General features: G+C 38.9%; 3 protein-coding genes and 1 pseudogene across 4 annotated transcripts; all 4 read right to left on the reverse strand.

Annotated features, from left to right (window-relative positions):
• Nucleotides 1-1,131: 1,131 nt before the first annotated feature.
• On the reverse strand, nucleotides 1,132-1,869 carry LOC110753702 (kunitz trypsin inhibitor 5-like). Its single transcript, XM_021954647.2, has one exon. The coding sequence runs from the start codon at nucleotides 1,829-1,831 to the stop codon at nucleotides 1,217-1,219; it is 615 nt and encodes a 204-aa protein (XP_021810339.1). The 5' UTR covers nucleotides 1,832-1,869; the 3' UTR covers nucleotides 1,132-1,216.
• Nucleotides 1,870-5,003: 3,134 nt separating this feature from the next.
• On the reverse strand, nucleotides 5,004-5,773 carry LOC110753696 (kunitz trypsin inhibitor 5 pseudogene; annotated as a pseudogene).
• A 351-nt stretch (nucleotides 5,774-6,124) lies between these two features.
• On the reverse strand, nucleotides 6,125-11,731 carry LOC110753637 (TMV resistance protein N-like). The gene is made up of 5 exons (XM_021954573.2): nucleotides 11,209-11,731; nucleotides 9,005-10,109; nucleotides 8,587-8,859; nucleotides 7,516-8,397; nucleotides 6,125-7,138 (listed from the first exon to the last, which is right to left on the reverse strand). Exons 1-5 carry the CDS (start codon nucleotides 11,715-11,717, stop codon nucleotides 6,605-6,607), a joined length of 3,303 nt encoding a protein of 1,100 aa, XP_021810265.2. The 5' UTR covers nucleotides 11,718-11,731; the 3' UTR covers nucleotides 6,125-6,604.
• Nucleotides 11,732-20,603: 8,872 nt separating this feature from the next.
• Nucleotides 20,604-26,389, reverse strand: LOC110753685 (disease resistance protein RPV1-like). Of its 2 annotated transcripts, none has more exons than XM_021954629.2 (5): nucleotides 24,909-26,389; nucleotides 23,150-24,254; nucleotides 22,760-23,032; nucleotides 21,644-22,525; nucleotides 20,604-21,263 (listed from the first exon to the last, which is right to left on the reverse strand). In XM_021954629.2, exons 1-5 carry the CDS (start codon nucleotides 25,433-25,435, stop codon nucleotides 20,739-20,741), a joined length of 3,312 nt encoding a protein of 1,103 aa, XP_021810321.2. In that variant the 5' UTR covers nucleotides 25,436-26,389; the 3' UTR covers nucleotides 20,604-20,738. The 2 variants fall into 2 exon arrangements, with proteins under 2 accessions (XP_021810321.2, XP_021810320.2); XM_021954628.2 differs by having other exon boundaries at nucleotides 20,604-21,266; nucleotides 24,909-26,386.
• Nucleotides 26,390-27,792: the final 1,403 nt, after the last annotated feature.

The following is a 27,792-nucleotide window of genomic DNA, read 5'->3' on the forward strand; positions in this document are numbered from 1 at the left end:
GATGCTATGCAAGTTCCCAAAGGAGCATGGCACTAAATGTTGGATAATTAGCTACATGATCTTTATTGGTCCTGCCCGGACCCCAACCGGCCACCTCTCGAGACCCTCTGGCAGGCCAACTCTTTCACCGGGCACGGCCACTCACTGGCCACCTTTGGCCGCCTTTTATAAGCCATTTTATTGAAAAGCAATAAGTGGTATTTGTGAGAATGGAAGTTCTCTCCTTATAGTTGAAAAATATGCATTACCACCAACTATTTGCGCTCACTGTCCATGTTTTGACCCAACATTTATGACGAGTGCCTAGAGAAGGATTTGATGCGGTTTGTACTTTGTGTGCGTCGAGCCACAGGTTCAGTTTTATTTTCTCTTCTGGGCCTCTGGCCCCATCCTCACCGAGCTTCAGCTTCGTATAGTTTGGCCCTTTCTTTTAGGTAAAGAGGAAACAGTTTCTTAGCCCAATGGGCTTATACAGCCGGCCCATGACTTAAGAATAACAAACTGTGCCATCTAAACACAACTGAAAGGGGTACACCGTACACGTGGGTTAGGCGAGTTGACCAGGGCAATGAGCCTGCGCCCCCTTGTATCCAAGTTCGAATTACTCTCTCAGTAAATTAGATTAACTTAGAGTAGATTATTGCTTCTATATAACATAAAATAGAGTAATAGGGATCGATGCTTGGCCAAGAAGCAAATGCATAGCCACACAACTATCGTGTTCCTGTGCCCTTTGAAGATAGGTTTTTTTTTTTTTTTTTTTGGGGAGCAAATGCATAGCTGGAGATATTTCTGTCATTGGATGACATCACTTTTTGCTGGTTGTTGGGACCTATTCGCTCTTTATTTTTTTGGGTAAATACCACGAGGTGTCCCCACAGTAGAAGGGTGGGATTAATCCCCGCTCAAGGTTCGGTTTGCCTCTGACCACAAAGTGCTTCCAACAGGTTTCGAACCCCTGCTATTGAGGCACTAAGTAGCTCACGAGCTGGAGGTGGCAGTTTGCCAACTGCTCTTTCATTCTCATACAAATGCTGGATGAGCTTAATTTTATATGGTGGGATGAGAAGAATGTATTACTTCCCTTTCCATATGATAGAAGTCTGCAAATCTGTATCTTAACCAGATGCGTACATGAAAATGAAAGGGAAACTTTATTGAGTAAGGCATAATCATGCATTGATTTCAAAAGTGTATAATTAGTACATTTTTAAGTTCAAGCTTTCTTGAACATGACTTTGAATGGCACGTCAGTGAGAGCCAGACGCCTTTTCCCATCTTGAATAAAAATCCCAACATCTCTGCATATCACTTTGCAGAAATTGCAAACTGTTGGGCAGAAAACGAGCTTGTAGTCTTCATCATATTTCTCAATCTTAAACCAATTGCTTGTGGTTTGACGACCCGGATTGCCCTCAACCCCACCACTAGTCACAAACCACTGTCCTGTTTGCTCATCAAACTTGTCCAATTTCCAAATCGTGGATTGAACGCAGATTGTGGCAGCAGAGAACTTGATGTTATGATCGGTTGAGACCCGAACCACGCCTTTCTTTGGGTTCACCGGCGAAAATGTCAGCGGGAGACCATTGGAGACCTCATGCTGCTCTTGAACAACATCAAGTGGGCAGCTGGTTGTGTTGCTAGTGCTGGCCAGAGTGAGTCCCCCGCCCCTCCCACGGATGACTGGTAAGATATAATAATTGGTGCCCGTTCGGAGCTTCTTGCCGGTGATGTCAAGCACCGGGGACGGAGCAGCATCGGCTGCAACCGACCATGGCTTGGCAGAGAAGGCAAGGAGAAGGAAGCAGAGCGCTAGCCTCAATGACATTGTTATGAGTACTTTCTTTGTTATTTTGTGTATATATGAAAGAGGGGCTTCTATTTATAATAGAAACTATAGATTTAGATTACATTTGGGTTGAAAGATGATGCCTTGGCCTTACACTTATTTGTTCCTATCCACAACTAACAAAAAATATCCACAGCTTAGGCTAATTCCATTGAAATGTTAGCTGTGTGCTGAAAACGTAAAACTTGGTACAATTCGAAAGTCGAGCAATCTGTATTTTAGGTGAAGTCAAATGTCAATACCCAAATATGATTCAAAGTTTCCGTCTCTGATTTCATTTCAAACCACATGATTTGTTTGATAAGGTACCAAGAACGTGATATAAATGATAATACATATATATTATAGCGGTGGCCTTGACTTCATATATGTCTATGAGATATATATGAAGCTGGGAAGCATTACGTGCCCTTTTTGGTCTATGAATCGTACATAATATATTTGAAGGATTCTGCGGTTTTCCACGCAGGCTTGTTCGAATTCTGGTTTTGCAAATACTGTGAATTGCGCATGCATCAACGGTCAAAAAAAGCTCATGCATAGAGGCCCAACTTAATTAACACTGCTTATTATATTTTAGCAATTAATTAGTGATTTGTAACTCTAAACCCCTATGAGAGATAAAAGTGAGATCCAAGTCCAAAACAAAAAATAATAATTGAATTGAATTGAGCTAATTATAACGATTCGCAAAAGACTTGGATCCTATGTTAGGTTTTATTTGACTTCTCTTCTCTACATGTTGCCTCACTTAAAATATCAATCAAACGGCTAAAAAACTAACACCACAATTTTCTTTTTAAAATAGCTTAAAGTAGGAACTGATCATTTTCTTTGATGAGTTCTTCCATACCAGTCAATATCTTCTTCCTTGTGATGGTCTTCTTTTCTGTTTTTCTTTTTGCTTTTTCATTCTGACGTTTAAGGCTATGATTCCATGTCTCGATCGAGAGAAGTAGAAAGAAAAGAAGAGGTTGAGCCAATTGAATCAAATAAAATTCTTAATTGATGACAAAATGATGCAAAACAGATGACGGAAGCAATCAAAGAGGAGTTGGACAAATGCGTGCGTAAGGGCAAAACATGCAAACTGCAAATTTGGGCTTTGAGCTCAGAATCGGGCACATAACCCGTCGATTCGAAGAGAATGACATCACGAGTAAAACTCATCTCTTTGCCATGATGTATGGGTTTTTTCGGGCATTCGAGATCGTTTAGCAGCCCAAAATCCAGTTTTAAAGTTTTTACAGTTTTTGAAAACTTTGTTATTTTCCTATTTTAATTCTTTGTTTATTCCTAAGGTTTCTAGGAGTATTTAAACAAATTTTACCCGTGGGTAGGATTATGTTTTGTTCTTCCAATTTATCAAATAAACCTTTCGGTTTCCTCATATTTTCCTGGTGGATTCCAAAGTTACATGTTCTAGGCTAAGGTTTTAGCCAATCTATTGTCACGCTGCGTCACAAAACTAGAACAATCACAAACCTAAAACTTCTACACACTTTCGTGTAATAACCGGTATTTTAGTATTTGCATTTCAAAATTAGTCTGCATATATATATATACTCTGGAGCTTCTATAATGAGGGGCTATGTTTAGGGGTTACAATGAGGGGGTTCAATCCAACAGTCCAATAATAATTATGCATTGGATCAAACGGCTATTAAGGATCCCCTCATTATAACCCCTCACAAAAACCCCTCATTCTAGAAAACTTTCACATGAAACCTATTTGTAATGGGCCTTAAACAGAAGGGTGATGCATAGGGCATTTGGGCATTTAATTTAAGAGGGAGAAGTTGAGCACGAAATGCAAACCCATAAAGAAGCCCATCGCAAAGAAGAAGACATTGACTTGGCGAAGAACTCATCTTGAAAATGATTAGTTCCTACATTAAGCTTTAAAAAAAACCAAAACAAAACATGTATGGTGGTGTTAGAGCATTTTTAAATCAGGTGGCATGTTGAGAAAACAAGTCAAGTAGATCCTAGTAAATGATCCAATTTTTTAACAAGTAAAGGCGTTGTTCATAGTTGTGATGATACACAAAATGGTGAGTTGAGATGAGACAAGTACCAGCACTCAGATTAGATATAAATTCCTTTTCTTGTCCAAGTTAATGCATGATTGGAGGCAAAAAAGTATCTAGATATTTGTTGAGGCATGCTTTCTCAGACTCAAAAGTCCACATTAGAGGCTTGTCATGATTTTAGTAGAAAGGGTTGTGATGAGTAGATTTTATATTATATATTTAACCATATTCTTAGTATATTTTGGTTAATATTTTGGAAGATTTTTGATACTTTGAATTATATTTCTAATATAGGACTTTCGACTTCCTCTAGAGTAAAACATAATCAAATGGACGAATTTTGGAGTAATTCCATTTGGAGGACATTCGTGAGTCACTTAGCTTGATTGTGTCAAAATTTCAGATTTTTCTACCAAGCGGTTATTTTCTGGCAGTAAAATAAAGGAGAAGTGTTCAGAACTTTTTTTTCTTTAAAACAAGCTATCTTGGGCTGGATTTGGAGGAGATTTGAGGCCAAAACATGGCTGGCCAGATTGTGGGCAGATTCTCCTAATCAAATTTGGACTTTATATCCTAGTATTATTTTATTTTAACCTAGTTTCCTTGTGGGGATTGGGCAGCTAGGTTTTAGGAGGTATTTAAGTTATTTTTCACAGCAAATTTAGAGACTTCTCTTTTGGCTTTTGAACGTGACATTGTGAGTATTTTCAGTAGTTAATTAGAGATTGTTTTTACATTAATTATTAAATAGTCCTTGAGAAAAACGACATTGCATGAGCATTTATACTACAATAGCCTTGTATTCTTGCAAGTATTTTCAGTGATTTTAACCTTGTTTGCGCAGGTACTAAAAATCCTATCAGGTTGTCTATACAAACCTTCCTCTTGATAAAAGAAAATTTACCAATCTATAAAATCAGAGAGAAATTGTTCACAAAGAGTAGCAACATTGAAAAACACCTGTCTCTTGAATCAGTTTATGTTTACTTGGGCTGTTCAAAAGCTAACAATTGTCATAGGTGATTCCGAAAACAGAGGATAAAGCCGATCTTGTGTTCTTCCCTATTGAAGTTTGGAGGAAATTTACTGACAAAGTCACAATATTTAAACAGTCAACATGAAAATGAAAGTAACTTGAATGAAATTTTATTGAAGCAAAACATAATCATACATTAATTTCAAAAATGCATGTTAGCACATTCGTATTTTTTCAGTTCATACTTTCTTGAACATAGCTCTGAATGGCACATCACTGAGAGCAAGACGCCTTTTCTCGTCTTGAAAAAAAATGCCAACATCTCTACATATAACTTTGCAGAAATTGCACACTGTTGGGCAGAAAACGAGCTTGTAGTCATCACCAAATTTCTCAATCTTAAACCAATTGCTTGTGGTTTGACGACCCGGATTGCCCTCAACCCCGCCGCTCGTGACAAACCACTGTCCTGTTTGTTCATCAAATTTGCCCAACTTCCACACCGTTGACTGAACACAGATTGTAGTAGCAGAGAACTTGATGTTAAGATCAGTTGATACACGAACAACGCCTTTCGTGACGTTCACAGGCGAGAATTTCAGTGAAAGACCATTGGAGACCTCATGTTGCTCTTGAACAACGTCAAGTGGGCAGCTGGTCTTGTTGCTAGTGCTGGCCAGAGTAAGCCCACCACCTCTCCCACGGATGACCGGCAAGATGTAATAATCGACTCCGGTTTGGAGCTTGTTGCCGGTGATGTCAAGCACTGGGGAAGGAGCAGCATCAGCTGTAACCCACCCTAGCTTGGCTGAGAAGGCAAAGAGAAGGAAGCAAAATACTAGTGGATATGGGGCTTTCAATGTCATAGTCATTTTGTGTATGCATGAATGAAGACAGAAGAGAGACTATTGTATTCATAACTGAGACTGAGTTAGGTATGGGTTGAAATATGATGCCTCTTGCATTTATTTGTTCTTATCCATAACTAATTAATTAGGCTGAGTTATTAAAATGTGTTGCCTGCTGAAAAAGTGAAACTTGGTATAATTGAAAAGCCATGTATGTCCGTACCTAAATATGATTCAAAGTTTTCGCCTGCTTTCATATAAACTTACTTTTATTTTTTAAAATATTTAAAAAATCAATGAGATTTGAATTTGAGATTTCTTACAACATTAGCGAAATACCATTAAGCTAGTTGAGAGCTAATTGGTACTGCCATGACATGTTTGGCAAGGTAGGAACAACCACTTATATATATTTTTAATCAAAGAGAAGAATTTCATTGAATTTGCATCAACACTTACAATAGAATCAATTGACGAAACGGAAGGCTAAGAGTGGTCTCATTAAAACCTTGCCGTATAAAAACCCCAAAGGAGGAAAATCCGGTCAAGAAAAAAGAGTACCATAGCACCTCCAAATAAACAACAAAGGAAAACAAAAAAGACTGTTAAGTCTGCATCCTATTGCTCTCTAGTACCTGCTCTAGCCAAGGGGGGCAATATCTTCCCAAAAAAACCGCAAACCTTTCTTCAATCCAAACTGGGCCAGTGCATGTGCAACCCCATTGCCAGCGTGAGGTTGAAAGACCACATCAACCACCCCACGATCCGCCATTAATCTTCTAAATCCTCCACCACATATATAAATCTCACATCTATCCAAGAACCAGTACAGATAATCAGTACTAACTGTTGCATCTTATACTAAACATTGGTTGCTGTTCTTGTCTTTTTCAAATTAGATAGGATTATTATTCTCATCAATAATCTCCCCAGTTGTGACGCCCAAGTTCTCAACATCATCACCATGGCCGAGGTATACTAGTTGGACACCACATGCTTTCAATGATATTGGTTCGGAGGGAAGAAATCTAACTTCACACTTGTACATGATATCCTCTTCATTCCAGTAACGCTTCCAGTGCCTCATATTAGATAATGAAATATATTGCAGCCACACATGATCTGACCCTGGCGATATAATGTGTTCATGAAATGAAAATATTTCATCACCATTGATGAAGACTCTGACATGAAATCCATATCTCTCATAATCGTCATAATCGTAAGGGAGTGTGTAATCTATGGTTCCGAAAGTAGCGGAAAAAGCCAATCTTGTGTTCTTCCCGGTGAAATTTGGGGGAAATTTAATGTTGAAGTCGCAATAATTAGGATCAACTGGCTGTTTCCGGTGGCCGAACCACTTTGGAATGTCGTTTCCGGGAAGTATAATGCTGAACTCATAGCACTCGCCGTTCGAAGGCACGTGCTGCTGTAACATGCATGACAATATTTAATTAGTCATCATGATGTATTCTATTAAGAGTAATGTTACTTGTTGTATAATCTTAACTGATCATCTAGTATATCGTTTCTTGACTATAGATATGATATATTTACTTATGAATGTGAATCTTCCCTCGGATATAGATGATACACTAGATTTATAGGTGAGACTATATATATATATATATTCTAAACGTGAACTCAAATCTAGATACAATGGACCACATGTCACCTGTATCTCCTCGATATATCCTCATGTGACATGTGGTGAATTTTATTATCTAATTAAATCAGGTTGACTTCTAACAATGCAATCAATGGTAGATTGTATATGATACAGCTCAGAGCAAGAAAGACACAAACCTGGTGAGTTTGAGAATGGCCAAGTAAGATGGATGCCATCTTTTCCACATCAAAGTCAAGACTCTTGAGTAGTTTGTGGCAGTTAGACAAGTCGCTATACTGAAGAGAACCCTGTGAGTTGTGTTCCAAAATGTTTGAAAGTTTTGAAAATCTTTCCAAAGATTTGCAGCCACCTGTGTTTATTCCTTTTATGCATGGAGAAAGCTGAGGAATTTCTTGAAGCTTCTTGCAATCACGCAATATAAGCCACTCCAAGCTAACAAACATGTTGATCCATTCAGGAAGGCAAACAAAATTGCTCCCTGATAAATCTAGAAAAGTCAATGTGGACACACAATTGAATGGCATGAGGAAATCACACTCTGACAAGTTGCAATCTCCGACTCGGAGAAACCTTAGCTTTGGAAACACCAATGAGCTATGACTATCATGAGAAACGCTTGATGGGTTTTCAGGGTTCTCCTTCATGGGAAAGGATATAAGTTTGGGGCAGCCTCTAACCTCAAGTTCCTGAAGATGTTTCAACTGATAAATGCTTCTTGGAAGATTTCTGAGGTTTTCACAGCACTCCAAATTAATGTTCTCTAAGACCATTGTACCGGCTTCAATTTCTGGGAAACTCTCCAGCATTCTGCAACCTTTCATGTTAAGCAGTTTGAGTGATTTCAAGCGAAGTTTTGTTGGAAACCTTGTAAGGTTTGAGCAGTTTTGCAGACTCAGAGTGACAAGCTTTTCAAGATATCCAACAGACTCATGAATCCCAACTAAACCGCTACATTCTTTAAGAAACAATTTCTCCAAGTTTGGGAATCCTGTGAAGTCGGGTATTTCTTCTAGCATTTCACACCCAGAGAAGTCCATAGATTTCAATGTTCCCACTTTCTATAAGAAAAGGAAAAGATTGAACGGCTAGTTAACAACAACAATATGAGAAATGCAACACAAGAATCTGGACACAACTCATCTTGCTATTCTGATTCACAGTTTAGCAACACAAGTCTGATAATAGAAAATTAGCATATTAATCATTTAGAGCAATTAGAAACTCTTCAAAGGCAATTATGTACTTACCGTGGAGCCCTTCCCGAACCGCGATATGTTGCTTGAAGGCATCTTTAAGGCAACGAGTTTCTCTGGTTGAAAATTGGACGGTAGGGATTGTAAAGGATATTTGTACCAATTTAGCAATCTTAACTCGTTGGGCAGATCAATGTTTCCAATGAGGCTTGCATTAAGATTTATTAAATATCTGAGATTTTTCATCCTTGAAAAGGCTTCAGCACTTATGCATATCTCATTCTTCTCAGGCATGTTTATCATTATGCCTCGAACTTTACTCGTTCCCTATACCAGAAATTCCAAAAAAGTAGTCAGTTACAAACCAACATATTGTTGTAATTGATATGGGAAAAAGATGTCAAGATTTGTAATAAATAAAGAGACATGCATGTTTCTATCAATACGAAATTAATAAAGATATTTGTCTTACTGTTTGTTTTGTTAAAACGTCGCAAACGTCCTTGTGAAACCACAACCGACTGCGTTCACCTGGTTCGTTAGGCGATTCTTCACGGACGATTTCCTTGCCCATATCTTCAAGTAAGTCATGCATGGTTAACATATTGTGCTCATTAATAACTAAGAGAGACTTATCTATGAGTACTCCAATACTAATTACTGGGAACAAGTCACAACTTCTCAGTATATCCACGATATCATCTTTCTTTTCTCCTTTGAAAAAGCATGCAATGTCAAGGAAAACCTCCTTCTGAAAATACTCTAATCCATTAAAACTAATCTTGAGTATTTCTTGGATTTCTTTGTTAGGAATTATTTCGTAACTGTCTAATGCATCTTTCCACTCTTCTATGCTTCTGCCACAAAGATGAGAACCTAACACCGTCAAAGCTAACGGAAGGCCTTTTGTGTAGCACACAGCGCGCCCGACAAGCTTCACGTAATCATTTGGAGGCTTGTCTCTCTGAAAGGAGTTCCAACTGAAAAGCTCAGAAGACTCATAAAAATCTAGTTCCTTGGCCTTGTATGTTGAAGTAACTCCATGAGCACTTAACAAGTGTTTGTCTCTTGTTGTTACGATAATTCTGCTACCTCGACCAAACCAATCAGGTCCTCCTGCTAAGTTATCCAATTGGTCTCGATGATCCACGTCATCAAGAACCAACAGAACCCTCTTGTTGTGAAGTCTCTTCTCTATCAGATTAGCTCCTTGATGACAACTAGTCACCATGAATTTTATACTACCCCCCAAAATCTCAGAAAGAAGATTGTTTTGCAATTGGACCAAGCCATTTGGCATCGATGACATTTCTCTCACATTTGCCAAAAAACATTGGCCTTCGAATTTATGGGCAATAGATCCATAAACAGCTTTTGCGATCGTTGTCTTGCCTATTCCACCGATTCCCCATATCCCAACCATTCGAACATCAGTTTTCCCAACGCACAGAAGCTTATCCATGTCCTGTACGCGAGATTCTAAACCTACTGGATACTTAGCAACTTTCAAGTATGTACGGTTTGATGTTCGAAGTGAGATCTCTTCGACGATGTTGTGGATAAACTTAGATTCATGCCTGTCAAATCAAGAATTAGGGAAGAATAACACTTAATGAGTCGGATGAGAACCAAAAAACCAAAAGAAAGAAAAATGACACGATGTAAATTTTCACAATAAAATATGAGAACTGAATATGAATATATTGAATGAGGAATGGTATTCTAACCTTTAGTTATCAATTATAAATTTGAAAAAACACAATCCTATCTTTCCACCCACCATTATTTCTTAAAATACCCTTTAATTATTAATTCAAGCAAATTCTTTTTGCTAATCATTATTATTTGAGATATGAAGAGAATCAAGTTGTGTTTGACGGGCTGGATAAATGTTTTAGTATAATATTTTGATTTTCTGGATCTTTTTGTTTTTTGTTTTTTGTTTTTCTTTTGTCAAACTAATAGGTGGGTTATGTGAGTTGAGGTTTTTTACCTAAGTCCTTAGAGCATCTCCAAGGGAGATGTCAAATGCAAAATGTTAAATTTGAATTTGATGGCTTATGTGGCAATTTGACACTTATATGAAAAAAATTAACTCAGTGGTTAAATTTGTCCTAAATTTTTTTAAAGATAAGGTGGGTAGAAAAATAAGACACGGGTGGAAAATATAGCAGCACTCTCTACAAGTTGTGATACGAAAAGTACAATATGTCTTCTATTAAAGTCATCTTCGTACACGGAGATTAACTATTAAAGTCAAACCCAATTTATGAATTTATGTCATAAATAAACTTTGGAGAATATTGTAACAACATTTAATTAAAACAAGTAGTGGGCAAATTGGGTTAATTTATTCGAATAGCAATTAAGAAAGAAATCTTTTTTATTATTACATTTAGTACCCGTTGACTTTTATTTCTACCTGCTAACATGACTATGTCATTGAATCTGCTCTAAATTTCGAATTGTTTTCTTATAAAATTGTGCATAACATTTAAAAGAAAAAAAAAAAAACAAAGAACGTACGGACTTTGAGAGATCATTACCTGTGGGTTTGAATCCTTTTCTCTACTTGAGTGTTTTTGTTAATAAATTAAGAACAAATTAAAGGCAAAGATCATTATCAGTTTTAGAATATGTATATACACATCTAATAGAAATGAAAAGAATTAATACCCTTCCGTGAAATGCCAACCAGAGAGACTTGCTGCTTGAGTAAGAGCTGCCTTCCACCTTTCGACACGATCCATTCTGAAGTTTGCTTCAAGTCGACTCAACGCCTCACCAAAACTGCCTCTCTGATTTCGTACGTCCGAAGGAGCCACTTTGTAAAAAATAGGCCAAACAATTTGGTTTTTAGATTCTTTACAATCAAGGATGCACACCAGCTCGTCCAAGCACCACTTGGACGATGCATAGTTTTCAGAGAACACGACGATGGAAGTCATCGACTCTTGGATTGTTTTGAAAAGTGTTGGTGCAACTTCTTCTCCTCTTCTAAGCTCATCATCTATGAAGGTGTTAAGACCCCTTCGGCACAAAGCAGTGTACAAGTGGCCGGTGAAGTTGTTGCGTGTATCTTCGCCTCTAAAACTCAAGAACACATCGTAACTCCACCGGTTCGGGGTAAAAGAGGACGAGGAAGAGGAAGAAGAAGAGTCTCTTTGTTTGCTCAGCCAAGCCATATCTAATCACCTCAAGGCCTCAAATAAAGCTGATGGACTGAGAATACCTATATGTATATATGTATATATATATATATATATATTAAAGGTAAGGGCTTGAAAAGACAAAAATAGAGGGAATTTAAAATAATAAATGAAAAAAGTCAATGAGGCATCCCGCGTTTTATGACATAAACATATGCGTAGCCTAGGCCATACTCTTTAATTATATACGAATATTTTAAAACTATAGCCGCACGGCTATACTCTTTAAATCTCGAATATTTTAACAGTATAGCCGCGTGGCTATACCACACAAAATTGTTTTCTTTTTTTATAATTAAGTAATATCTTAGCTTTTTTTTAATTATTTTAATTAGTAATTATGTTTTAATTATTATTTGTTTGATGAATAATTATTATTTAAATATTTTATTAATTTCATAAATTACTAGAATATTTTTTTTAGTATTACAAAAATGTATTTGAGCCTCTAAATGCTAAATCCAGCCTCAAACCTTTCTCAAGCCTCAAAACCTAACCACAAGACTACTATGGGGCACTTATGACCACTTTAGGGCACTTATGACTACTATAGGGCCCTTATGCTATTTGCAATTCAAGATTAGTCTGCATATATATACTCTTCGTCATAGAAATCTTTCACATTAAACCCATCTGCAATGGACTCTTGTTCTTAAATAAAAGGGTGATACGTAGGGCATTTTGGCATTTACGTTTATACAAATTTATAAATAAACCCAATCCTAGACATATATTTATAAAAAAACCCAAACACTATTTAAACATAGAAACACACCCAAAATCAACAATTGTATATTTTTTGGGTGTGTTTATAAATGGGTTTTGAGTGTGTGTAATGATGGATTTTGGGTGTGTTTATAAAGTGTTTTGGGTGTTGGGTTTTTTTTATAATTTCAGCCCCCATTTTGGGTGTTTTAGTGAAACTCCCTTTAGTTTAAGAGGTAGCAAACCCATAAAGATGCGAGTCGCAAACAAGAAGATATTGACTTGGCGAAGAAATCATTTTAAAGAAAAAATGAGTTCCTACATCTCTCTCCGTGGACGTAGCCTATTCGAGTGAACTACATAAATCCATCAACACCTGCCGAAGGCCTTAGCTTACCAAACACACACACCCTAAGGCCCTCACCTTCCATCTAACCTTGCTAAAGGACCTCAGCGTCCGAAGACATCAAGTTGATTCAATTTTTGTCATTAGCAGTTTGACATCCTCTATGAAAATCAAACACCAAGCTTGGTTGTTCCCCCATTTCCTTATACCAATATGCCCTCTATGCTTACCTTTTTAGTCGATCAATCATATATGTGTTTAAAGCTATTGATCAATGATTCATAGCTCTTCAATCCGGCCCTATAGGTCGTAGCAATTTTAGCAAAGCCCTGCTGAGTATTTCATATATATCAGGAGATCATAGCACTAATTAATACATAAGCACTCACTTGGTCTAGACCTTAATTAATCTGCAATTCAAAACGAACTAAAGTCACTTCTCTGTTGGAAAATTGGCTCGCATAAAGGATACAAGTTTCGGAGACAGAACAGGAAGCGACCGGTCGCCCGTTTCAAGCGACCGGTCGTTTTCAGGCAGGTTCGAAGTTTGGAGCAAGAACTTCTGGAGACCGGTCGCCAGCTTCATGCGACCGGTCACTTGCGACTCTGCCAGAATTCGACCGGTTGCCCAACACGTGCTGTTTCGAATCAGCACTGTTTCTCAACAGTTTCTTTAGTGTGCTATCGTTTTCTACCCACTTGCAAGGATTTTTTAAGTCACTTCAGACTTAAATGAAAGGTGGCAAGTTGCTGGGAAGCAAGGAGAGCAAATTAAGGAAAGATGTTGGCTTGTTTCAAGGTGTTCCTACCCTATGGTTCTAAAAGGAGTGGATGAACATGAAGCCATGAATGGAGAGCCTTTTGTCTGCCCAATGTGTGGTCCAAGTCAGGAAACCAAGTGGAGAACGTGGGAGGAAAAGAAGGAGTCTTTTCTCAAGCCCAAAGACTTGTTTATTATATGGAAGAGGAAGCAAAAGAGATAGAGTTGGAGTGAAGTAGCTAGAAACTAGTGAGTCAAGTAGAAGAGAGAGTTCTCAAGTGTATCAAGGTGTTGAGCAAGGGTGAGAGAGAAACAGATTGTGAGGGTAGTGTTCTAAGGGGGTTTTCAGTTGTAAACCAAAGTTGTAACCTATCTTTACTAGTGAAATTTCTCAAGGGGATCACCAAAAGGACGTAGGCAAAATTTGCTGAACCTCTATAAACACTTGTGTCATTTGTGCTTGGTTATTTTCTGTGTGTGTGTGTAAGACTCATCCTTCATTGAGTCTTATCCAAAGTCCATCAACAACAAGGTCTAAAGGGGAGTGAATTGGTCTTAATTCACAACAATTGGTATCAGAGCTGTGTTGGCAGCTATGCTAGTTCTTCTTTTGGAGTGCTAGTGTGTTGAAGATAGCAAGTGACAAGGAAGTTGATAGTGGTGGCAGTTCATAGCAGTTGAAGCAACCACAAGCAACAAGCATGAAGGTGGAGTTAAAGCCTTTCACAGGAAGGAGAACTTCACACTTTGGCAACGAAGGATGAAGTCAGCTCTTACACAACAAAATCTCCATGTTGTGTTAGTTGGCAAGGAGAAGAAGCCAACAAGTATGACAGATGATGAATGGGGAGTACTTGACGAGTTAGCTAGAGGAGCCATCGAAAACTACCTCTCCGATGAGGTGCTCATCAACGTGATGAAGGATACGGCGAAGCAAACATGGGAGAAGCTCGAAGAGATGTTTGCAGGGAAGTCGCTGTCCAACAAACTCTTCCTCAAGGAAGAACTCCTAAATCTTAAAATGGAGGAGGGAGGAAATCTAATGGAACATCTAAGTAGTTTCAATAGATGTGTTGCTAACTTGCAGAGAATGGAAGTTAATTATAGTACGGAGGATAAGGCTCTTATGTTGTTGACATCCTTACCTCCGTCCTATAAGCACTTCCGAACCACTCTTATGTTCGGGAAGGTTACTCTGGATTTTGAGCCTGTGGTGCAAGACATCATGACACACCATAGGATGGCTCAACGTTCGGGAGAAAACTCTCAAGGTGAAGGTCTAGTTGCAAAGACCGGAGAGAGAGGCCGTTCAAAGAAGCGTGAAGGCAAGAAAGGCAACAGAGGAAGGTCCAAATCCAAGGCGAAAGACGGTTGTTTCGAATGTGGGTCAAAGGAGCATTGGAAAAAGAATTGCCCCATATGGAAGGAGAAGAAGAACAAAGGGAAGAATGCAGCAAACACAGCTGAGGAAGTCACAGAGAGTGATGGTGAGCTTTTATGTGTGAGTAGCAATGTTAAAATAAATGCATTGGATAATTCTTCAAGTTGTTCCTCTTCCGATTGGATTTTGGATTCCGGATGCTCATACCATATGTGCTCAAACAAGGAGTGGTTTGACACGTATGAGAAAGAAGAAGGTGGCGAAGTTATGATGGGGGATGGCTCAATTTGTAGAGTCAAAGGCACCGATACAATCAAGGTGAAGATGCATGATGGGGCTGTTAGGACGCTTGGAATAGTAAGGCACATTCCAAAGTTGCGTAAGAATCTCATTTCCCTTGGAACTCTTAATAAGAATGTGTTTGTGCCTAATAAATCATGGCCATGAGCTGGCCGAAGGAGCCCCTTTTCTCGGCCCTGGCACTTGCTCGTAAAACTGAAACGCAGCGTTTCAACAGGGTGCTTTGCCTTCCTGAAGACAAAAGAAAAATGCTAAGACATGATCATCTCGGCCTCGAGCGCAGGCCGAGGCCGAGCAAAATCGCGGCCAGAAATATTAAAGTCAGATCATCACGTGATAGCAGGGACCCATGCTTCATTTAATGAAGTAATGCCTGTTTAATGCAGCAAACCCACTGGCCACAAATAAGCATTTAATGCATGAGGGAAGGTGGGAAGTGACTGAAGTCAGGTTTTGGCGACAGAAGACAGAGTGATTAGACGTAGACATTCTCACAAGAATCCTTGCAGCTTGAGAGAATAGGTCACCAACTATCAGAGCAATAAATGCGTCTCCACGGCCAGAAGCTCAGAACCCACGATCAAGAGCGGCGGCCGAGATTCACCGGGATTTATGGGGTCACAACACCATGCTTCACGATCCCAAATGTCGATTGGACTACCCACTTGCTCTAATCAGGCTCCACCATGCAGATTTTAAGCCTCGATTACTCCTCCAAGAACTCTTCCTATAAATACAAAGCTCGAGCTACATTCAAAGGGTTCAAACACCAAACAAAAGCCTCCTACGGAGCAACTTATATTTTCCTGTAATGCACTTTCAATATTTTACTTGCTTTCCTAGGAGTAGTGATAGTTTGTAAGGAAAATTCATTCATCAATATATCATACGACCCTTGATTTTCAAGGAGCCGGAGCACCATCCCTGTTATTCGCTCACTCACCCCAGATATCATACGACCGTCGCTCCCTGAGTAGCGTGCCGGAGCATCGCCCAAAGCCCACCAAACAGCACCACCCAACGGCCTTGTAGTTCAGGCCGTGAACCTAACAGCCGAGACTAGTTCCTCTCTCGGCTACAATCGTTTGATTAGAAGACGAGTTCAAACAGGCGCACCAATTAACCATTCTATCCCCATCAACCAACTCGACGCACAGTAGACTGTGCTGGCACGCCCGCGCACAACCGCACCGCACCCAAAAGCAGGAAGCCGCGTGTCAACACATATCCCCTCGGCCCGGAACTCCAGGCCGTGAGATTTGCGCGGCAGACAGAATGGTTATTCATTCAAAGCAAATGGAGGGAAACTCATAATCTCAAAAGGTTCACTTGTGGTTATGAAGGGAGAAGTTCAACCTAATTGCCTATATAGATTGTGTGGTACAACAATTACAGGTGGAGCAGCTGTATCCACAAGCAAGGACTCGGAGGATGAAACTCAGCTTTGGCATTTGAGGCTAGGGCACATGAGTGAGAGGGGCATGCAAGAACTACACAACAGAAAGTTGTTGAAGGGTATTCAAAGTTTCAAGCTTGAGTTCTGCAAATATTGTACCATGGGAAAGCAATCACAGGTGGCTTTCAAGCAGCGAAACAAAGAGGAAGAAAGCACGGGAGTGCTAGACTATATTCACACGGATGTATGGGGGCCATCACCGGTTAAATCAAAGGGTGGATGATTTTTCAAGGAAGGTGTGGGTCTATTTCATGAAGGAAAAATCCGAAGTCTTCACCAAGTTCAAGGAGTGGAAGGCAGAAGTAAAGAACCTAACTGGAAGAAAGATCAAGATCCTAAGGAGTGACAATGGTGGTGAATATAAAGACAGCAAGTTCCTTGAGTTTTGTAAAAATGAAGGCATTAAGAGACACTTTACCGTGAAGAAGACGCCCCAAAAAAATGGAGCTGCGGAAAGGATGAATAGAACTCTCATGGAGCGTGAGAGATGTATGAGGATTCATGCGAGATTGCCCGAGTCATTTTGGGCGGAGTCAGTTAACCACGCTGCCTATTTGGTTAACCGATCGCCTTCTAGAAATCTTGAGTTCAAATGTGCAGAGGAGGTATGGTCTAATAAGTCAATTGATTATTCAAATCTTAAGGTGTTTGGATGCAGTGCATATGCACTTATTCCTAGTGATGAAAGGTCCAAGTTGAAGCCAAAGTCCCTTGAATGCATTTTCATCGGTTTTGAGAGTGGTGTGAAGGGCTACAAGCTATGGGATCATGTGAACCAAAAGAAGATACTCAGCAGGGATGTTGTGTTTGATGAGAAGACCATGCCTATTAATAAAGTCAAGAATTCAGAGGTAAATGAGGATGTTGTTGAGAGAGAAACAACCATTGAAGTTCCACTCAAGAAGGTGTTTAGGGAAACTTCACAAGAACAGCCAACTGAAGATGTTCAGGAGGAGGTGGAGTCCGACATTGAGGAGGAAGATGCTGGGCAACAACAACAACAAACTCAAGAAGAAGAAGAGGCTCAAGAACAGGTGGAGCCATCATCTATAGCTCGGTCCAGGCCCAAGAGAACCATCAAACCACCTCAAAGGTTTGGATGGGATAAGGACGCAGTTCACTATGCCCTAAATGCTAGTGAAGAAGAACCAACCACGTTCCAAGAGGCTGTTGAGAATGAGGAACGGGAAAGTTGGATGGAAGCTATGATGCAAGAGATGGAATCTCTACACCAAAACTCAGTTTGGGAGTTAGTTCCTAAACCCAAAGGTCGAAAGGTTATTGGCTGCAAATTGGTGTTTAGGAAGAAAGAAGACATGCATGGGAAAGGGGCCACCATATTCAAAGCTTGGTTGGTGGCCAAAGGATACTTGCAAAAGGAGGGAGTTGATTATGATGAAATTTTCTCTCCGGTTGTGAAACATACTTCTATACGGCTACTACTCTCCTTAGTAGCTCAAGAGAACATGGAGGTAGAGCAAATGGATGTGAAGGCTGCTTTTCTCCATGGGGACTTGGAGGAAGACATCTACATGAGCCAACCTCAAGGGTTTGTTGAAGCAAGCAAGGAAAATCTGGTTTGTAGGTTGAAGAAGTCTTTGTATGGGCTGAAGCAATCTCCAAGACAGTGGAAAAAGTGCTTCGATTCTTTCATGATGAAGATTGGGTATAGAAGATGTGAATCAGATTGTTGCGTATACACTCATGCATTCAAGGATGGTAATATCATCCTTTTGCTTCTTTATGTTGATGATATGCTAATTGCATGTAAGGACATGTCAAAAATCCTGGAATTGAAGACATTGCTTGGAAGGAAGTTTGACATGAAGGATCTTGGTTCTGCACAAAAGATCCTAGGTATGGAAATAAGGAGAGACAGAAATGAAGGCAAGGTATGGCTGTCACAAAGTAAGTACATTTCCAAAGTACTTGAAAAATTCAATATGATGGATTGCAAGCTGGTGTCTACTCCTTTGGCAGAGCATTTTAAATTAAGTACTCAAGATTGTCCTTCTACGGATGATGAGAAGGAAGAAATGAGCAAAGTTCCATATGCAAGCTTGGTAGGGTGTCTCATGTATGCAATGGTGTGCACACGCCCTGACTTAGCCCAAGCCGTAAGTGTGGTGTCAAGGTACATGGCGAATCCGGGCAAACAACATTGGACAGCAGCAAAGTGGATTCTCAGGTACTTGAAGGGCACCAAGAGGATTGGGATATTGTTTGAAAGACAACAAGGAAAAGCATGTGTGTCGGGGTATGTAGATTCTAACCATGCAGGGGATTTAGACAAGAGGAGATCCACCACAGGATATGTCTTCATTTGTGGTGGAGGACCGATCAGTTGGAGAGCAGTGTTACAATCGGTTAGCGCCTTGTCTACTACAGAAGCGGAGTATATGGCTCTAACTGAAGCTTCAAAAGAAGCGGTATGGCTGAAGAGATTGGTAAAGGAATTCGGGATAGCCCAAGACATGGTGGTGATACAAAGTGATAGTCAAAGCGCAATCTACTTAGTAAAGAATCAAGTGTACCATGGAAGATCCAAGCACATTGATGTTCAATACCACCGGATAAGGGATTGGGTGAACGATGGGGACATCATGATAAGGAAGGTTCATACAACGGAGAATGCTTCGGATTGTCTAACAAAGCCAGTCACAACAGCAAAGTTCAAGCATTGTTTGAGCTTGCTCAATCTTGTTCCATGCTAAAGATTGAGGTGGAGTTCTTGAGAGTTATCGGGATGATTCTCAAGACATTACAGATGTCCTGGAAGGCAATGATGTCCACAATGAGTTTTAGGCTCGCCAAGGTGGAGATTGTTGGAAAATTGGCTCGTATAAAGGATACAAGTTTCAGAGATAGAATAGGAAGCGACTGGTCGCCCGTTTCAAGCGACCGGTTGTTTTCAGGCAGGTTCGAAGTCTGGAGCAAGAACTTTTGGAGACCGGTCGCCAGCTTCATGCGACCGGTCGCTTGCGACTCTACCAGAATTCGACCGGTCGCAAGAAGCCTGCGACCGGTCGCCCAACACGTGATGTTTCGAATCAGCACTGTTTCTCAACAGTTTCTTTAGTGTGCTATCGTTTTCTACCCACTTGCAAGGATTTTTTAAGTCACTTCAGACTTAAATGAAAGGTGGCAAGTTGCTGGGAAGCAAGGAGAGCAAATTAAGGAAAGATGTTGGCTTGTCTCAAGGTGTTCCTACCCTATGGTTCTAAAAGGAGTGGATGAACATGAAGCCATGAATGGAGAGCCTTTTGTCTGCCCAATGTGTGGTCCAAGTCAGGAAACCAAGGGGAGAACGTGGGAGGAAAAGAAGGAGTTTTTTCTCAAGCCCAAAGACTTGTTTATTATATGGAAGAGGAAGCAAAAGAGATAGAGTTGGAGTGAAGTAGCTGGAAACTAGTGAGTCAAGTAGAAGAGAGAGTTCTCAAGTGTATCAAGGTGTTGAGCAAGGGTGAGAGAGAAACAGATTGTGAGGGTAGTGTTCTAAGGGGGTTTTCAGTTGTAAACCAAAGTTGTAACCTATCTTTACTAGTGAAATTTCTCAAGGGGATCACCAAGAGGACGTATGCAAAATTTGCTGAACCTCTATAAACACTTGTGTCATTTGTGCTTGGTTATTTTCTGTGTGTGTGTGTGTAAGACTCATCCTTCATTGAGTCTTATCCAAAGTCCATCAACAACAAGGTCTAAAGGGGAGTGAATTGGTCTTAATTCACAACATTCTCATCAATCGCATTAGATATGGATGATTGTAGTCTAACGTCACTGCTCACATGCCCCACCCCATCTTTTCAGAAAAGGAAAAAGTTGGTGTTAATAATATGTTATAAATATATAAGCCTAAAGTAGAACTTTAACCTACCCTCACGCCTAACTTTAATTCCATGTGCTACAAGAATATCTGGTTTTGTCCTTACATGTAGGACCCACTTATATGAATCTCAAATTTATCAAATAAATGATACAGAATATCAGTTAGATATAATACAAATAATAACACATTAGCATCAATTGTTGTTGTTCTTGACGTTTTCCAATTAGATAGAATTATTCTCATCAATAATCTCCTCAATTGTGATGCCAAAGTTCTCACCACCGCCATGGTCGAGGTATACTAGTTGCACACCGCAGGCTTTCAATAATATTGGTTCGGAGGGAAGAAATCTAACTTCACACTTGTACATGATCTCCTCTTCATTCCAGTAACGCTTCCAGTGCCTCATATTAGACAATGAAATATATTGCAGCCACACATGATCTGACCCTGGCGATATAATGTGTTCATGAAATGAAAATATTTCATCACCATTGATGAAGACTCTGACATGAAATCCATATCTCTCATAATCGTCATAATCATAAGGGAGTGTGTAATCTATGGTTCCGAAAGTAGCGGAAAAAGCCAATCTTGTGTTCTTCCCGGTGAAATTTGGGGGAAATTTAATGTTGAAGTCGCAATAATTAGGATCAACTGGCTGTTTCCGGTGGCCGAACCACTTTGGAATGTCGTTTCCGGGAAGTATAATGCTGAACTCATAGCACTCGCTGTTCGAAGGTACGTGCTGCTGTAACATGCATGACAATATTTAATTAGTCATCATGATGTATTCTATTAAGAGTAATGTTACTTGTTGTATAATCTTAACTGATCATCTAGTATATCGTTTCTTGACTATAGATATGATATATTTACTTATGAATGTGAATCTTCCCTCGGATATAGATGATACACTAGATTTATAGGTGAGACTATATATATATATATATTCTAAACGTGAACTCAAATCTAGATACAATGGACCACATGTCACCTGTATCTCCTCGATATATCCTCATGTGACATGTGGTGAATTTTATTATCTAATTAAATCAGGTTGACTTCTAACAATGCAATCAATGGTAGATTGTATATGATACAGCTCAGAGCAAGAAAGACACAAACCTGGTGAGTTTGAGAATGGCCAAGTAAGATGGATGCCATCTTTTCCACATCAAATTCAAGACTCTTGAGTAGTTTGTGGCAGTTAGACAAGTCGCTATACTGAAGAGAACCCTGTGAGTTGTGTTCCAAAATGTTTGAAAGTTTTGAAAATCTTTCCAAAGATTTGCAGCCACCTGTGTTTATTCCTTTTATGCATGGAGAAAGCTGAGGAATTTCTTGAAGCTTCTTGCAATCACGCAATATAAGCCACTCCAAGCTACCAAATGTGCTGGTCCATTCAGGAAGGCTAACAAAACTGCTTCCAGATAAATCTAGAAAAGTCAATGTGGACCCACAATTGAATGGCATAAGGAATTCACATTCTGATAAGTTGCAATCTCCGACTCGTAGAAACCTTAGCCTTGGAAACACCAATGAGTTTTGGTAATCATGAGAAACGCTTGATGGATTTTCAGGGTTCTCCTTCATGGGAAATGCTAAAAGTTTGGGGCAGCCTCTAACCTCAAGTTCTTGAAGATTTTTCAACTTATAAATGCTGCTCGGAAGATTTCTAAGGTTTTCACAACACTCTAAAGTAATGTTCTCTAAGACCATCGTCCCAGCTTCAATTTCCGGAAAACTCTCCAGCATTCTGCAACCTTTCATGTTAAGAATTTTCAGTGATTTCAAGCCAATTCTTGTTGGAAACCTTGTAAGGCTTGAGCAGTTTTGCAGACTCAGAGACACAAGCTTTTCAAGGAACCCAACAGACTCATGAATCCCAACTAAACTGGTACATTCTCTAAGAAACAATTTCTCCAAGTTTGGGAATCCTGTGAAGTCGGGTATTTCTTCTAGCTTGTCGCACCCAGAGAAGTCCATAGATGTCAATGTTCCCAGTTTCTATAGAAAAGAGAAAGAAAAAAAAAAAAAAAAAAAAAAAAAAACAACTAGCTGATAAAAAGAAAAAATATAACAATATGAGAAATGCAACATAAGATGTCATCAGACAGTGAATTAGGATTGCTGATCATGTTATCCAAATTCAAAACTTGGCAATACAAGTCTGATTAAAAAAAAAATTAGCTTAGTATTCACTCAGAGAAATCAGAAAATCTTCAAAATCAATTATGTTACCATAGAACCTTGATCGAACCGCGATATGTTACTTGAAGGCATCTTTAGGGCAACAAGTTTCTTTGGATGAAAATTGGATGGTAGGGACTGTAAAGGATATCTGTACCAATTTAGCAGCCTTAACTCGTTGGGCAGATCAATATTTCCAGTGAGGCTTGCATTAAGATTTATTAAATATCTGAGATTTTTCATCTTTGAGAAGGCTTCAGCACTCATGGAGATGTCATTCTTTTTAGGCATATTTATCAGTGTGCCTCTAACTTTAGTTGAACCCTATAGCAGAAAGTCCCAAAAAATTAGTTAGTTATAAAAGCCACCAACATATTGTTGTAATTGATATGGGTAAAAACATGTTCATCAATATTAAATTAACAAAGATATTTGACTTACTGTTTGTTCTGTTAGAACATGGTAGACATCCTCGTGAAACCACAACCTACTACGTTCACCTGGTTCTGTAGGCGATTCTTGACGAACGATTTCCTTGCCCATATCTTCAAGTAAGTCATGCATGGTTAACGTATTGTGCTCATTAATAACTAAGAGAGACTTATCTATGAGTACTCGAATGCTAATTATTGGGAATAAGTCACAACTTCTTAGTATATCCACGATTTGATCTTTATCTTCTCCTTTGAAAAAACATGCAATGTCAAGGAAAACCTCCTTCTGAAAATGCTCTAATCCATTAAAACTAATCTTGAGTATTTCTTGGATTTCTTTGTTAGGAATTATCTCGTAACTGTCTAATGCATCTTTCCACTCTTCTATGCTTCTGCCACAAAGATGAGAACCTAACACCGTCAAAGCTAATGGAAGGCCTTTTGTGTAGCACACAGCACGCCCAACAAGCTTCAGGTAATCATTTGGAGGTTTGTCTCTCTTAAAGGAGTTCCAACTGAAGAGCTCAGAAGACTCATAGAAATCTAGTTCCTTGACCTTGTATGTTAAATTAACTCCATGAGCAGTTAACAAGTGTTTGTCTCTTGTTGTTACGATAATTCTGCTACCTGGACCAAACCAATTAGATCCTCCTGCTAAGTTATCTAACTGGTGTCGATGATCCACATCATCAAGAACTAAAAGAACCCTTCTATTCCCAAGTCTCGTCTCGATCGTATTAGCTCCTTGATCAACACTTGTCACCTTGAATTTTCTGTTGCCCCCCAAAATATCAGAAAGAAGAGTTTTTTGCAATTCGACCAAGCCATGTGGCATTGACGACATTTCTCTAACATTTGCCAAAAAACAATTTCCTTCGAATTTATGGGCAATAGAGCCGTAAACAGCTTTGGCAATTGTTGTCTTGCCTATCCCACCAAGTCCCCATATCCCAATCATTCGAACATCATTTTCCCCAAGACTTAGAAGCTCATCCATATCTCGTACACGAGATTCTAACCCTACCGGATACTTAGCAACTTTCAAGTATGTACGATTTGATGTTTGAAGGGAGATCTCTTCCACAATATTGTGGATAAACTTAGATTCATGCCTGGCAAATCAAAAATTAAGGAAGAATAACACTTGATGAGTTGGGGATTTCTCCATTCGTTAAAATACAAAAGAGAAAAAGAAGCTGAGAGCCGAAAAACAAAAAGAAAGAAAAATGACATGAAGTACATTTTCAAAATCAAATGTGTGAGAACTGAATATGAAAAATAAAATAAAGAGAAAAAGAAGTTGAATAGTAACACTCATGGCCTTACATTTCTAGATAACATTTATTTAGATAATATTCATTTTACTCAAAAAATAAAATAAAATAATCTCCTTATCATCATCGAATAATCTATTATGATTACAATTATAAATTTATAATTAGATACTACTAACCTTTTTTTCCTTGATCATAAACCGGAAACTTTACAAGAATATAATATGCGGGATCAACTAACTGTTAGTCTAGTACCTTTTCTCTTAGTATTATTGGAAATGTCACAAGTTCAAATCCCTTATTTCCATATTGATAAAAAATTAAAAATTAAAAATTTTAAACAATTTTAAAAAATTAAAAAAATTCCAGCGTACGAACTTTAAGAAATCACATGATAGATTAATTAAAGGCATCATTAATTATGTTCAAAAGTAGAGGCATGCTAATCATGATCAGTTCTAGAAGAAATATATTCATTAAGAAGGAATATACCCATCCGGGAAATGCCATCCAGAGAAATTGGCTGCCTGAGTAAGAGCAGCCCTCCACCTTTGCACACGATCCATGCTGCTGCTGCTGTTGTTGCTTTTGAAGTTGGCTTCATGTCGACTCAATGCCACACCAAAGCTGCCCCTCTGATTCCGTACGTCCGAAGGATCCACTTTGTAAAAAATAGGCAAAACAATTTGCCGTTTCGATTCTTTACAATCCAGGATGCATGCGAGCTCATCTAAGCACCACTTGGAGGATGCATAGTTTTCAGAGAACACAACGACGGAAGCCATCGACTCTTGGATTGCTTTGATGAGTGTTGGCGCAATTTCTTCTCCTCTTCTGAGCTCATCATCTATGAAGGTGTTAAGACCCCTTTGACACAAAGCAGTGTACAAATGGCCAGTGAAGTTGTTACGTGTATCTTCACCTCTAAAACTCAAGAACACATCGTAACTCCACCGAGTTGGGGACAAAGAAGAGGGCGAGGAATAGGAAGAGGCTCTTTGGTTGCTCATCCAAGCCATATCTAAATATACCTCAAAGCCTCAAATAAGCTTCAAAGCGTGGTACAATAAAGCTAATGGTAATGGAATATATGTATATGTTTATATTAGAGGTAAGGACTTGAAAACATGGACGGTCCCATGAACATGTTAACCTGGGCTATAGTCCAGGGAACTTGGTTTTTTTTGGACTAAATTAATACTTTAGCCTAGGCAATCAGCCGGCTGACAAGAAGAAAGAACAGAGAGGAAGAAGAAAGAAACAAAAAGGAAGAGAGGAAGAAGAAGGAAAAAGAATAAAGAGAGAGAGAGGAGGAAAAAGATAAACAATCGGAAAGAAAGAGAGAGAGAGAGAGAAGAGGAAATAGAATAAAGAAACCGATGTGCGTGTTGGGATGAGATATGTGTTTTTATTTTATTTTTACTTTAATTCTAAATATTTCCTAGTATATGTATAGCTCTCCTCTGTTTTTTTTTTCTTTGTTTCCCTTAAATCCCTTCCAAATATTTCAACGTATGTTTCAAATGTCAGTATAATAAAGAAAAGTTCTGAATATGATGAAGAAAATATATTGAAAAAAGAGGGCTTATAATTATTTTTTTGTTAACAAACAAGGGCTTATAATTTACCCACAAAAGAAAAAATTTAGCCTACTCCTACAAATATTCCTGACTCCACCTTTGAATTTAGCCCACGAATTTAGCCCATGTTATTTTCAAATCCTGAATCCGTCCTACTTGAAAAGCAAGAAAACAAAAACAAAAATAGAGGGGATTTTTGAAAAATAATAAATAAATAAATAAAAGTCAAAGAGGCTAGGAAATCCACCAACATGAGTTGGTCCAAGTGGAAGGGGCTTGGATCCTTTAAACAAGAGGTCCTGGGTTCGATCCCAGGCACTTGCGAATAGAGCAGACTCTGTTGGGCGAGGTCTAGGAAATCCTAGGGCAACCTGAAGCCGTGTTTTATGACATAAACATCTGTGTAGCCCCGGGTTTTCATCCCAAATTGCATTGCTAGTGGTGTTTAATTTGTATCAGAATAAAGACAGAGGTGAGGAACTCTCGCGGAAGCTTCCTTCCGGATTTCACGGCACAAACATTTGTGGTAGTGTTTGTTTTGAGAAGAATATATATATATATATGCGCATAATTCCTTGTTCACTGAAAAAACAAAACAAAACAAAAACTACGACTTAGGTCCCAATGCAAATCTTTGAAGTATATTTCAATGGAAAAGAATATGCTTAGTCCTTCTCATAAAAAAGGAATAATTTTTATTTTTTTAGTTAATCACAGTTTGATATGCGCGTGTATTCTTTTTACGTTTTTGATGAATTATATTTACATATATGTGTCAAACTACGAAGTGGAATGTCTATATTCAGGGAATGAGTCAAATTATTAGAGATGAGAGAGCAGAATGAGTTCAAAGTTGTCCATGAACTGGAGTGCTTGGGTCTATCAATGGAGAGTTTCACACACCTTCGAAAGTCCAGGACTCAATTTCCGCTCATATTCACAGCATGTTAAAACAAAACTATAAGATGCTTTTGAAAATTGAGAAAACGCGTGGTTTGGTGGCAAGTCATTTCAGCATGCATGTGCTTTAGCAAACATTTGTACTGCCCACTCTACTCAGCGTGGGATCTAAGCTCATGACAGTTCAACCAAATTCCATTCCCCACTTCCCACGCGTTGATATTTTCAGTCCGCAAACAAAATATGCATGTTACATCGGGTTTCCTGTTTCAGCACAGCACCTAGTGGTGAAGAAAGACTTCTATAAAAAGGGAATATAATTATTTTGATATTTCGGCCAATAACGTAATGACATGCGTGATAATACTTCTATATGATATAATATTATTAGCCGAAGATAGCGAAATAATGCTATCTCCGTAAGCAACTAATTTTTGTGCTGTTGATTGCTTTCTAGCTCCTGCACGAAGTTGGAAGGTTGGTTCAAGTCACGTCACAGATGAAAAAATATGAAAGGGCCTCTCCACACACCGATAGGGAATGTATAGTCTCACATATATATAATATCTCATGCCTCTCCACTCATACTATTAGGGGTGGGCACGGTAAGGGATGACATGGGATGGTGGTCATCCCGAATAAGGGAATTGGGATGGGATGACATGGGATGAGAGTTTTTGAGAACATGTTCAAACCATACCAGACCCAAATGGGACCGGTATGATTTGGTATCAATGTTGATACCGTAAAAAATCCTACAAAAATTCAGAAATCTTGCAATTTTTATATATCAAGCATGGTACAAAGTTTACAAACAATGTAGATTCAAGAGTCTTGTTCAAGACCTGCCAAATTATATGATACATTGAATACATTCACATTGGCTTTCACAAATC

This window comes from Prunus avium, chromosome 5 (genome assembly GCF_965620075.1).
Source record: "Prunus avium chromosome 5, drPruAviu1.hap1.1, whole genome shotgun sequence".
Classification (NCBI taxonomy): domain Eukaryota; kingdom Viridiplantae; phylum Streptophyta; class Magnoliopsida; order Rosales; family Rosaceae; genus Prunus; species Prunus avium.

What these genes read in the sequence shown, in the direction of transcription:
- LOC110753702 (XM_021954647.2), bottom strand. Translation starts at nt 1,831, where the DNA reads ATGTCATTGAGGCTAGCGCTCTGCTTCCTTCTCCTTGCCTTCTCTGCC.
- LOC110753685 (XM_021954628.2), bottom strand. Translation starts at nt 25,435, where the DNA reads ATGGCTTGGATGAGCAACCAAAGAGCCTCTTCCTATTCCTCGCCCTCT. An exon ending in ATGTTCTAACAGAACAAACA is followed by an intron (nt 23,033 to 23,149) that starts GTAAGTCAAATA and finishes TTTCTGCTATAG; the next exon opens with GGTTCAACTAAAGTTAGAGG. An exon ending in GCCATTCTCAAACTCACCAG is followed by an intron (nt 21,267 to 21,643) that starts GTTTGTGTCTTT and finishes TGCATGTTACAG; the next exon opens with CAGCACGTACCTTCGAACAG.
- LOC110753637 (XM_021954573.2), bottom strand. Translation starts at nt 11,717, where the DNA reads ATGGCTTGGCTGAGCAAACAAAGAGACTCTTCTTCTTCCTCTTCCTCG. An exon ending in GGTTGGCATTTCACGGAAGG is followed by an intron (nt 10,110 to 11,208) that starts GTATTAATTCTT and finishes TTGATTTGACAG; the next exon opens with GCATGAATCTAAGTTTATCC. An exon ending in GCCATTCTCAAACTCACCAG is followed by an intron (nt 7,139 to 7,515) that starts GTTTGTGTCTTT and finishes TGCATGTTACAG; the next exon opens with CAGCACGTGCCTTCGAACGG.